Source organism: Vulpes vulpes, chromosome 6 (genome assembly GCF_048418805.1).
Source record: "Vulpes vulpes isolate BD-2025 chromosome 6, VulVul3, whole genome shotgun sequence".
In the NCBI taxonomy this organism is placed as follows: Eukaryota; Metazoa; Chordata; class Mammalia; order Carnivora; family Canidae; genus Vulpes; species Vulpes vulpes.
Window position 1 is genome coordinate 46,070,383 of NC_132785.1, and position 12,085 is coordinate 46,082,467.

The 12,085-nt window shown below is 43.9% G+C and overlaps 1 protein-coding gene across 4 annotated transcripts in view; it reads left to right on the forward strand.

Moving 5' to 3' along the window:
• The window catches only part of CLDN10 (claudin 10), a 124,976-nt gene that overhangs the window by 95,967 nt on the left and 16,924 nt on the right, over nt 1-12,085 (forward strand). For 2 of the 4 annotated variants that reach the window (XM_026003632.2, XM_026003633.2), the window contains exons 2-3: nt 11,672-11,833; nt 11,923-12,004. In XM_026003632.2, coding sequence (XP_025859417.1) covers nt 11,672-11,833; nt 11,923-12,004 — 244 coding nt within the window. Of the gene's footprint in view, nt 1-4,275; nt 4,543-11,671; nt 11,834-11,922; nt 12,005-12,085 lie in introns of those variants that run through there. The other 2 variants (XM_026003634.2, XM_072760863.1) reach the window with 2 other exon arrangements.

Here is a 12,085-nt window from a genome sequence, read left to right on the forward strand (position 1 = left end):
GTGGCATTATGTTGTTGTCTGTACTGTATTTAGGTTTATTCTGACTAAACAGGTTTGAAATACTTATAAAGACGTTTTAAATAAATGCTTGAGGGGCACCTGGGTGGTTCAGTGGTTGAGCATCTGCCTTTGGCTCAGGTCATGATCCCAGGGTCCTGGGTTCAAGTTCCACATCTGGTTCCACACAAAGAGCCTGCTTCTCACTCTGCCTGTGTCTCTGCCTCTTTCTCCGTGTCCCTCATGAATAAATAAAATCCTTAAAAATAATAACAAAATAAAATAAATGCTTGATTCACTACATAATATTCTTTAGGTATTAGAGGAAGTTAACATTTTCATCTTGGTCAGGGACTTGTGGACTCTAAAATATAACTCTTTGGCAATTATGCAGGATGTGCTAGGGAAGAAAGAGTTTAGGTTGTCCAACCTCATAGAATGGACAAAGGATAAAAGTGAAAGAAATGAATCAAATCCACAGGCGTGACGACCCTAGCCTGTTTTAGCTGGCGAAGGAGCTAATAGCGCTGCCATCCAGGTTTTAATTTATGGACTGTTTGAGGTCTTTTCAACCCCTTTGAAGTTGAGATTGTGGGCTATAGTTTCTACAGTAAAAGAATTTTGTTTTTCAAAGTTTTCAGCCAAGAGATGAATAGTCTTTCTCTTTGTAATGCACACCATCTGCTTTACTAAATTAACAGTGTATATGCATATATATGCATCTCAATGAGTCAGACTTGTGGTTCTCAGCCTGGTTATACATTAGAAGCTTTGGAAAAAATCACAACCAGAGCTACCCCCAAAGATTCTGGTCTGGTGATGCAGCAGAGAGAGAAAGTCTTTCTTGGAGTTCCAAGTTAGAATTCTGAATTTATTTCCTCTGGAAATTATGTTGCAATGGTGATCTTGGTTATGGATTTAAAAAAAAAAAGATTTACTTATTTACTTATTTTAGAGAGAGTCTGCATGAGCTGGGGGTGGGAGTGGGGAGGAGCAGAGGGAGAGAGGGGGAGAGAGAACTCACAAGCAGATGCCCTACTGAATGTGGAGCCTGATGAGGGGTTCAATCTCAAGACCCTGAAATCATGACCTGAGCCGAAATCAAAAGTCAGCTGCTCAATTGACTGAAACACCCAGGTCTCCCTGGGCTTCTGGATTTTTTTAAGTACAAGAGGGAAAGTTATATAATCTGTTAAATAAATTTTCAGAGCCTGCTCTAAAACACCACACCATTCTTCATAGTTCTTTCTTTGAAACAAACAATGAGCTTTTGGGTCCAATGAAATTTATAACCAACCTACTGAAAAATTAGGAACTGCTTGAGTCTTCAGAGTCACAATATTATACTTTTTTGCATGTCAAAACTGACTCAGGGTTTTGTCTTGGAAAAAAAGAATCAATAACTTTAGTGAGTACCTACCATGAGGAAGAAAAGACTGTCAAACAAAGAAATAAAGTACAAAACCAAAATTTGCAATTTTGAATTTTAGGAAACTTCATAGAGAATGTCCTGGTTCATGACTTTTTGTGTTTTCGGAATAGCAAACTGGTTTAGAAATAGGCAGATCATTCAGAAAAAAATATGGCATAGAAATAATAGTGAAAATAGCTGAAGGGCAAGAAATGACATGATAAGAGCACATTAAAAAGGCAAATCATGGGATCCCTGGGTGGCTCAGTGGTTTAGCGCCTGCCTTTGGCCCAGGGTGTGATCCTGGAGTCCTAGGATAGAGTCCCACGTCAGGCTCCCAGCATGGAGCCTGCTTCTCCCTCTGCCTGTGTCTCTGCCACCCACCCCTACCATGAATAAATAAATGAAATCTTTTTTAAAAAGGCAAATCATACAAAAGAACAGTGAATACTTTGTAGTTAATAGTCAAAGGTGATCAATTTGAAAGGCAGCAAAGATGAGAAGGATGACATTGGCTAGGTGTTTCCCAAGCTTTTTTTTTTTAAGATTTTATTTATTCATGAGAGACATAGGGAGAGAGGCAGAGACATAAGCAGAGGGAGAAGCTGGCTCCCTGTGGGGAGCCTGATATGGGACTTGATCCCAGGACCCTGGGATCATGACCTGAGCTGAAGGCAGATGCTCAACTGCTGACCCACCCAGAGGCCCCTCCCAAACTGTTTTTAAGCTTGACATACCAGGACAAGTTGAGACCAAGAGCAGTACAGAAGTAGAACCATTTCTGCATCCCACCCATCTAAAAATCATCCTCATTCACCTTTATTTTCATTCATACAAAGCATGGCATGACTGCACATACACAAACACACCTCCCAGGGCTGCTACATGGCTCAAGAGTAGAACTTACCCTGTCTTGTCTCAGCACAGATGACAGCATTTGGGTGGAAGAAAAAGAGACCTGTTTGAGCCCCTTATATAGAAAAACTGTCTAAAATGCTGCCAGTACAATATAAAACATAATCAGAACATATGTGCATTGAACCCCATGGACCTGAAGTTTGAGCATGAACCGAATACTATCTCAAGAAATAGAATAATTTGGGCTATGCCTAGAGTGTATCCTAATGGCCTCCAATGACCCTTCCAAATGTAGATTTTGATGATTCTATTGTCCAACCTCCTCTCTTCTCCATAGACATCTAACACTTCTCATTTCATTCTGTACTCATTTGATTAAAACAAAAAGTGACAAGAGCACACTTAATGGGATGAGCATTGCATAAAGTATAGGATTGTTGAATCATTATATTGTATACCTGAAACTAATATTAACACTATATGTTAATTATATCAGAATTAAAATTTAAAGAAAAAAAATATGGGGGGGCCTGGTGGCTCAGTTGGTTAAATGTCTGTCTTTGGCTCAGGTCATGGTCCCAGGATCATATCCTGGGATGGAGCCCCGCATCAGGCTCCCTGCTCAGAGGGGAGTCAGCTTCTCCCTCCCCTCCCCATTTGTGCTCTTTTGCTCTATCAAATTAATAAAATCTTTTTTAAAAAAGAGAAAAATATATAGATATTACGAAAAAAGTGACAAAGAGGCATTGAGAAACTCTTCATAATGAATGACAATGTGAAATAGAGGGTTAGCAACTAGCTTTTGGTAGAGGACTGGTTTATAGGTTTTAGACCTTTGGTTACTTTTGGCAAGAAGTGAATCCTGAAAGCTTATACCAAGAACTGCAAGAACTTTAAATGAACAAATATAACCCCACAGGAAAGCCAGTGTCTTTGTTCTCTCCTTTATGCCCAGATTTGTGACCTCAGAAACTGAAAGTACACCCTGATCTTTATGTTTAACTCGAGACAGCAATGAAGACATGAATACGTTTATTTTTCAATTAGGTGCAAAAGGTGGAAGTTCTAAAAAAAAAAAAAAAAAAAGTATAACAAGATACAAAACAGTTTCCACCGTGACAGAACCATCAGCTGATAGAACAGACTCACCGAACTGGGAGCTTCAACGGAGGCTCGTACAGGAAAAATGTCTTAAATGCGAGTCCTACGTGTAGTGCATTAGCACCAGCAGGCCAGCTTTGAGGCTGGAACATTCAAGATGGAAACTGCAGCAAAGGCTCCCATGGAGCCTCTGCTCTCCATATGCCGCTGTCTTGAATTTAGGCCTATGCCAGGCAACTCTTTACGATGATTTTCTGCATATCACGAGGCCAAAAGAAAAGAACTGCAGGGTTTTAGGGCACGGCCGATTTCAAGCCCAGAACTGCAGGCATCCCTCGGTGACAGGCCGCACGGGGTCACGCAGAGGAGCGAGGCTTGCAAACCTGTACAGAGTTCAGCAGGCCGCGGGCTGCGGCGTGATCCGACCGTGTCCTTTCAGGGCTCACAAAAGGGTTTTTCTGCTCTGCTTTTACACTGGACTCTAGAAGCCAAGCTATTGCGGGGGGGGGGGGGGGGGGGGGGTAGGGGAAGGGGGAGATGGGGAGGGAGGAGGGGGTGTAGGGGAAGGGGGAGATGGGGAGGGAGGAGGGGAAGGGGGGATGGGGAATGGGGAAAGGGTGGGGTGCAGCAGGTTGCCCACATCCGGCTGCCAGTCTGTCCCACAGGAGGCAGCTCTGCGAGCTGCGGGGGCTGGGGGCGAGGGGAGCGCAGGCGCCCCGCCGGCTGGCTGGAGAGACCCCAGCCAGCGACCCTAAAGGGGGCCCGCCCCCCTCCCCGCCCCCCTCTCCACCCTGTGGGCGCGGGCCGGCCCGTGCGCGCCCCCTAGCGCCTGTCCTTGGACGGGGCGGGGCGGGCCGGGGGCGGGTCCGGGGCGGGTCCGGGGCGGGGTCCGGGGCGCGCGGGGGTCGCGGCGCCCAGTGGGAGCGAGAGCGCGAGCGCGGCTGCAGCGGGCGGCATGGCGAGCACGGCCTCGGAGATCATCGCCTTCATGGTTTCCATCTCGGGGTGGGTGCTGGTGTCCTCCACGCTGCCCACCGACTACTGGAAGGTGTCCACCATCGACGGCACGGTCATCACCACCGCCACCTATTGGGCCAACCTGTGGAAGACGTGCGTCACCGACTCCACGGGCGTCTCCAACTGCAAGGACTTCCCCTCCATGCTGGCGCTGGACGGTCTGCATCCCCCCGCCCCCGGCCCTCTTGGCCCCCAACCCCCGGCAGGACTCCGGGGCCGGACCTCTCCGAGGGGTCCCCCAGAGCCTGCGCGAGCCCCGGAGAGCCCCGACCGGGTCCCGTGGGGCGCGCCTGCCTGAGCCCTGCACCTCGGGGCGGGAGGGGGGACACCCCTGGGTGGGGTGGGCGACTCAGGCGTCGGGTGGCCGAGGGAAGCAGGCCTGCGAGGCGAGGACACGATTGTGGGACCCCCCCCCCAACTCTCGGGGACTGTTGGGAACGCGAAGTGACCCTGTCTCCTTCACCCATCACTCCCCGACAGAGCTGGATCCTGACCCGAGCGGTGTCATCGCTTGCCGAAGCCAGATTTGCTTGTTCTAACTCTCCAACTATTTTGTTCGTTCTGTTAAAAGCAGCAAGGGGAAAAGTAACATATTGCAGGGAGTGTCATCCCATCCCCGCCTCCCCAGTACCCCCCCCCCCCCCGCCGCCCCAATTAGAAAACAACCCCATGCTTCAACAAAGGTGTCCTCCTGGGCTTTAATGCTTCCTCCAAGTTTTAGGAAAATAAATTGCCCTTGCGTGTGCCGCCTGGGTAGAGACTCCTGGCTAGCAAGAATCTTGTGGCAGAGACTGCCCGGTTCCGTGTGCGCCGTCCCTCATCTGCTCTGCGGGTCTCTCTCTCTCCGGTTTTTCTTTTGTAGATTGTTTTCTACATTGTTCCTCTTGGTTGGGTTCTGTATGGTGTTGCATTAGAGCAACAGGTAGATGGTCACATAGAAAACTGGCTCTGTTTTAGTTTCAAGAGAACAGTGGGTGTCAACCCAGTTAGAATGACTGATCAAGTCGTAGGATAGAGAAACAGGCATTCTTTCGGGATTTTATAGCACACAAGGAAATAGATCCTGGCATAAAGTTAAGGATAGTCATTGCATTATCTCTAGTTTTAGGGTGCTTTCTTTCTTTCCTTAAAAAAGTTTGTTTTTATTACTCCACTGCAAGTTTTTATTTGCATAGCTGATTCAATAAAAGGCAAGAATTAATTCCCCTAAGATGATGAATGCCGTGAAAAGCAAACTGTTGCTCAATGTGGTGTTTGATGGAACCTCCATCTACGGGAATATGCACCTGGTTTAGATGGGGTGGCACCCAGGTCTTTGTCCTGTTCTGTAAAAGTAGTAGCTGGGACCCCGTTGATCCCCTAGAATTGCTGTTGAGTTTCCTGTGCTTGTAGAGCACACATTTCATGGTAGATGCTTTGAACAGGCAGGCTCTTGTTTCTGTGGTTTACATTCAGGAATTTGGAATTGATGGTTGCTGTCTGTCCTGCGTGGGGTCTTCTGCTGTGAACTGTATTGTTACCTGAGATAGCATGCCTGATATAGCTGCTTCCTCTGTGAGATGGTTGGGGAACAAGAGAGAGGAGCGAGAAATAAATGCTCTGTGAAGAGCATTGGGGTGCAGAATGGTGAAATTGTCACATTATGTATCTGAGGTGAGAGTGGAGTTGTCATGGAGACATTGCATAGTAGGAGGGAGGAGGGCATAGCCCTCATTTGTGAAGCTTTGGAGGAAGTTGAGGATAGAGAAGAGAAAGGGGGAGTGACATATACAACCCAGCTTGCAGAATGGCCTTTCATGTGTGTTCATTATGTTTAGAAAATGACTTTAAAAAACACAAATGACCTTATCCTCCTTATTGTTCTACAATGTTCTAAAATTAATAACCTAGCTTTCCAAGCCAGTACATATAGAAGTAACTCTTTTTAACAACTGTGTAGTATTCATAAGTTTGGACAGACTGCTTTATTGAACCACTTTCTCATTGTTGGACAGTGGACCGTTTGCAGCTTTTCATTGTTAGTGGTGTTCTGAAAATATTAATATTCATCTCTTTGGGCCCATGTGGATTTCTATAAAGTAGAAACTGAGAAATGGTCAGTAGATGACACATTTTAATGTTCAGTTTATACTGCCAAATGTCAACCAACAACATATAAGAATGCCTATTTCTCTATATTTTCTTCACTAAGTTTTTCATTTAGTATTATGGGTAAAATATTATCCTGTTATTTTTTTTTAATTATGGTATCATGATTTTCATTGGTATTTCCTTTTTTTTATCAGTGATTTTTATCATCTTATTGTCTTTATTTTCTTTTTAAAGATTTATTTATTTATTCATGAGAGTCAGAGAGAGTGAGAGAGGCAGAGACACAGGCAGAGGGAGAAGCAGGCTCCATGTAGGGAGCCTGACATGGGACTTGATCCTGGATCTCCAGCATCAGGCCCTGGGCTGAAGGCTGCGCTAAACCGCTGAGCCACCGGGGCTGCCCTTATTGTGTCTTTATTGATCACTTTTTTTCTCTTTCATGCATTGCCTGCCCATATTTTTATTTTTTAATTTTATTTTTTTTAAGATTTTATTTATTTATTCATGAGAGACACAAAGACACAGGCAGAGACATAGGCAGAGGGAGAAGTAGGCTCCATGCATGAAGCCCGATGTGGGACTCGATCCCAGGACTCCGGGATCACGCCCTGAGCCAAAGGCAGATGCCCAATTGCTGAGCCACCCAGGCGTACCACCTGCCCTTATCATATGCTCACAGTCTGTTGTTTCCTCTTGATATAAATGATTTTTTTAAGAGATTTTATTTTTAAGTAGTCTTTACACCCAATGTGGGGCTCAGACATATAATCCCAAGGTCAAGAGTCATAGGCTCCATTGACTGAGCCAGCCAGGCACCCCTAAATGATTTTTTTTAGGTTTATTTCTTTATCCACACAATCTCTACACCCAGCATGGGGTTGGAACTCACAATACCCAAGATCAAGAGTCTTCTGACTGAGGCAGGTTGACACCCCATAAATGATTTGTTTTTGAAAATTCTGGATATCAATCCTTGATTTGTTATATATGTTGCTGTCTCTGCCCATTGCTTGTCTTTAAATTTATGATACCTTTTTTTATACAGAATTTTGAAATGTGTACTATGATCATAGTTTTCCATTTCCTCCTACTGCCTATGCCTTCTGTGGCATGAGAAGGCCTTGCCTATCCCAAAGTGATAAACCTCACTTTTTCTCTGTCTCTCAGAATAGCATTTTGGGGGGTTTAATCACACAGCTATGTTTTCACATAGCGAGGAGTGGATCTACCGTCCAAGCTGGCCTTCCCAGAGCAAGCCCATGTCCATGTCCAGGCTGTCTGCAATGTAAGCTGTCTCCCATGTCCAGGGCAGCTGCATCTGTTGGATGTTGGTTCTGAGGCAGGTCCTGCCAACATCACACTGCACAGTGGACTTCCTGACACTACTTTGAAGTGGCAGAGAAGACTACATTACTGTAGGCTGTGGAGACCACAGGCCTGTGGTCCTTTAAAGACCTGCCAGGTCTCCCCTTAAAACAGGCAAAAGCTCTAGATTGAAAAGGGACTACAAGAAGAGGGAAGGCTCACAGCTCTCTTTAGTGTTAGATGGAAGAACGAGCTTCTTGGATGCAGATGATGGAGACATTTCCCCAAGTTTTCTACATGAGGTCAAAGCTCTGATTTCTTATCCTTGGGGGGTTGGGGGGCGGTATCCCTGTAACCCCCATTTTCCCTATAAGGAAAATGAGGCTGAGAAAAGCTAAATGTGTAGGTTTAATTTTATGTTAAGACCCCACCCCCAAGTTCTGCTTAGAATCAATCTTACTATGATGGAAGAGTAGCTTTGATGAGTTTCTTACTACTCACCCCAGACACTCTTTGTATTGTTCATCCTGTGAAGGAAGTGCTGTTATCACTGTTTTACAGATGAGAACACTGAGTCTCAAGATAAGGTAATGTAATCAGGACACAGTAGGTAAATAAGAGATCCAGAGCTGAAACTCGGAGTTCATGCCTTCCTCCCATTCCACTCTTTTTCCAGAGGATCTGCGAAAAGTACACAAAGCTACCAGCATAAGAAAAGCACATTCTTTTTGTCTCCCTTCTATCTTGCAGCTAGCTAGCACATGGGCTACTAGGAATTGTCTCCACCAAGTGGATGTTTTCATTTTTGCTCGTTTGAAATGGAGAATAAGGTACACATCATTTGGAAATCACTTAACTGTTAAGGGACACCTTGAAGGTTTTCTCCAAACAGAATTCATTAATTTAAAGTTGCTGGATTTTACTAATTGAAAATCTCACAGTTGAACAAGCTAGTGATTTCTGTTTATCACTGGCTCCTGTTCTTTTCAAAGCACCATGTGAACTTCATCCGAGAATCATTTTCAGCCAGGTTGTTTTTAGTACATGCCATCTATTTTTGTTAGTGGAAATGTTTGCCATTTCCTCCAAGAGAGTTAACTATAAATTATACTGCAGAGAACTTCTAAGTAAATATGTTCATGCCTCAGCACTTTAATGTGTTAATTAGCTATTAAAGGTGTCAGTAAATTAGACCTGTCAAAAATAATGGCCTCCTTGACTAGGTTTTTACTACCACTTCACTTGATGGCATTACTTACAAGTTTTGCCCTCTGGAAACGTTAAAAAGCAAGGTTGTAGAGGTCTGCCTTGCAAAAGATAAACTCTGAGTCTGTTGGAAGTCACCTAAGGCCTGAGTCTGTGGGTGTTTTCAGGACTGGTAGCTCCTAATTTACACAACCCAGGCTTAGCAACACCTGGATTCCACTTAACAGCTGGCAACCAGGGGGTGGTTTATCCTGCCGAACCCCAATCCCTGCTCTTTGCTTCTTGTTTCAGAAAATCTAGCCAACGGTTGTGCTGGTGAAGTGCCTGCTGCCAACCTGCTACTGTTGTAGGCTGGAGAGAGGTACCTCTCCCTCCAGGCCAGGTTTTTGGTTGGTACAGAAGGACCTGACCACATCAGAAACAGTATTTCTTCTCTCATCCTTGTGCCAACAGACCAGTGCTGCTGCAGGCATGAGAGCTGAGATGGGAGAACAGAGTGAGAACCTCAGAGAGAAATATTAGGAGTCATGGCTGAAGAAAATGTAGAGTACTGGCATTTTCATATTAAGTCATATTAAGGATTGAATGCACCAGCTTGAGATTCATACCCCCATTTACATCTGAAAAAACACTGTCCATTGTCCTAAATGATCAGATGGTGAGACTTAACCTTTTGCCAGGCTCCTGCTTTTTCTGTTCATAAAGCCTATACGATTAGTTACTAGAGTAAATGGTAACATTTTCTAGGATAACTTCTTTTGTACATGTAAGGCTACCTCTCCCACATACTGTTTTGTCTCTTTAGTGACTGCACTGGATCAGCTAACATACCTCCAAACCATGGACTAAAATAAATCTCAGGAAAAAAAAAATGAAACTGCACTGTCCTAGGAGCTCTGGTGGTAAATGATGAGCCAGTTGTGGTTATCTCGATAGATGGTCTTTAGTTTTGCAAGGGACTAACAGCCTTCCTCTCTGTCTATGCTTCTACCTGCCCCCTGGGTTCTGGCTGGGAGACTGAGGGTTGAAATATTTTAAAAACCTGGGTCAGTATTTGGCAGCCGAGACCCAGATAGCCTTGTAGCATGATTATTGCTACCGAAATAAGCCTCCTTTATCCTGTTGTGCTAATAATAAATTTGTTTTAATGTTTTTGATAGTCTTGCCATCACTGGAACTATTTTGTCTCCGAGAGTAGTTCATGCTGTAAAATAGAAGATCATTATCATTGCAGTCTACATTCGTGGAGGTCTAAATTTGTTGCATTTGAACAGAGCATCTTCTGTGTACTCTTCAAAGTGGATCCTAGCAATAGGATTAAAACTTACAATTTTATTCTTTCCCAAAGGAACATGGCCTGGAGGCTACCTGCCAACATCATTTCTTGAATTTGTAATTACGGTGGTCTTACAATTATTATTTACTGTGGGCTTTGCCTGACTACTACCAAAAAATGACTTGCTGTATTTTGGGTTTCTTTCAAAGTAGAAAATTTAATTCTACATGTAAGCCTGATGTACATGCACATTTGTTTAGTCAACAAACATTTACTTATGCCTGGGATATGCCATCACTGTTTCAGATTGAAATGTTGGCGCTGTTTCAGGCTGAAATGAAAATGATTTTATGTGCTAAGAGTTTATGGGTTTAGATTCTATCAATTTAAAACTTTTTAGTGTCTGGACAAAAGCCTCCTTGAAGTTTACCCCACCTTCTTTGTGCAAATAGAAATAGGTATTTAAGGAGATGGGTGGGGCCAGATGAGCAGGCAATCCAATAGAACAAGATTTTAGGGTGTTTGGAAAGCATCCGTTTATATGTACACAGTTAATTTCATAATGGTGGAATATTATTTTAGTAAACAACTGTGCTTTTCTATACCCAGTATTCTATGTGCCCTGAAAATAATAAAATGTCATTAAAATACTTCTTGATTTAGACTTATCACAGTTTATGATGGTATTTCACTTGGTCTTATGTATCAGCTTTCACGAATATCGGAATGACTTGCTGCCCAATTATAAATTTTATAATGTTAAAACCATTTACACATCTATTTATTTTTTTTAAAGATTTATTTATTCATGAGACACACACACACACAGAGGCAGGGATATAGGCAGAGGGAGAAGCAGGCTCCTTGCAGGGAGCCTGATGTGGGACTCGATCCCAGATCCTGGGATCACTCCCTGAGCCAAAGGCAGATGCTTAACTGGTGAGCCACCTAGGTGTCCCTTCACACATCTATTTAAAAGGTCCAACGTGCAAAGGAGTAGGAGGGTGGTGATGGTGGCAGCTGAAGTTTCTTACAGAGAAGGGGAGCATCACATGGATTTTGTAGTCAGAACTGGATGGAAGCTGTTTCAGCCGTTTACTGACTCATCTCTGGTGTACCCTATAACCTTCCATACCTCCGTGTTCTCACCCGTGAATGTGAGAACACCACCACTCAAGGGATCTGGAGGATTATGCATCCACCAATCTTAGACGTTCTATGTTAGACGTGCATAACATAGAACAGGCACTCCACATACAATAATTTGCTTTCCTTTTTTGTTTATCTTATGATTATGGTTACTTTTTCAGGAAACTGAGCCATCATTCAGAAGGACAGGGCAAAATGAGGATTTCTGCCTGGATGGCTACATGTTTTATGTTAATGTAGATGACCTATTGTAATTGCAGGTTACATCCAGGCATGTAGAGGACTTATGATCGCTGCTGTCAGCCTGGGCTTCTTTGGTTCCATTTTTGCCCTGTTTGGAATGAAGTGTACCAAAGTCGGAGGCTCAGATAAAGCCAAAGCTAAAATTGCTTGTTTGGCTGGGATTGTATTCATACTGTCAGGTAAATAGTAACTTTCTCCAGAGCAAGGCACCTCACTGTGTTAATGATATGACACTAATCAGGATACTTTTCCTTCTGATACTTTGTAGGGTTATGTTCAATGACTGGCTGTTCCCTGTATGCAAACAAAATCACAACGGAGTTCTTTGATCCTCTCTATGTTGAGCAGAAGTAAGTACTCTTCTCTTCAGTCTATATGTTTCAGACTATGTTTCATTAGCTTATAGGGGATGTATGCAAATTAATCTTCTA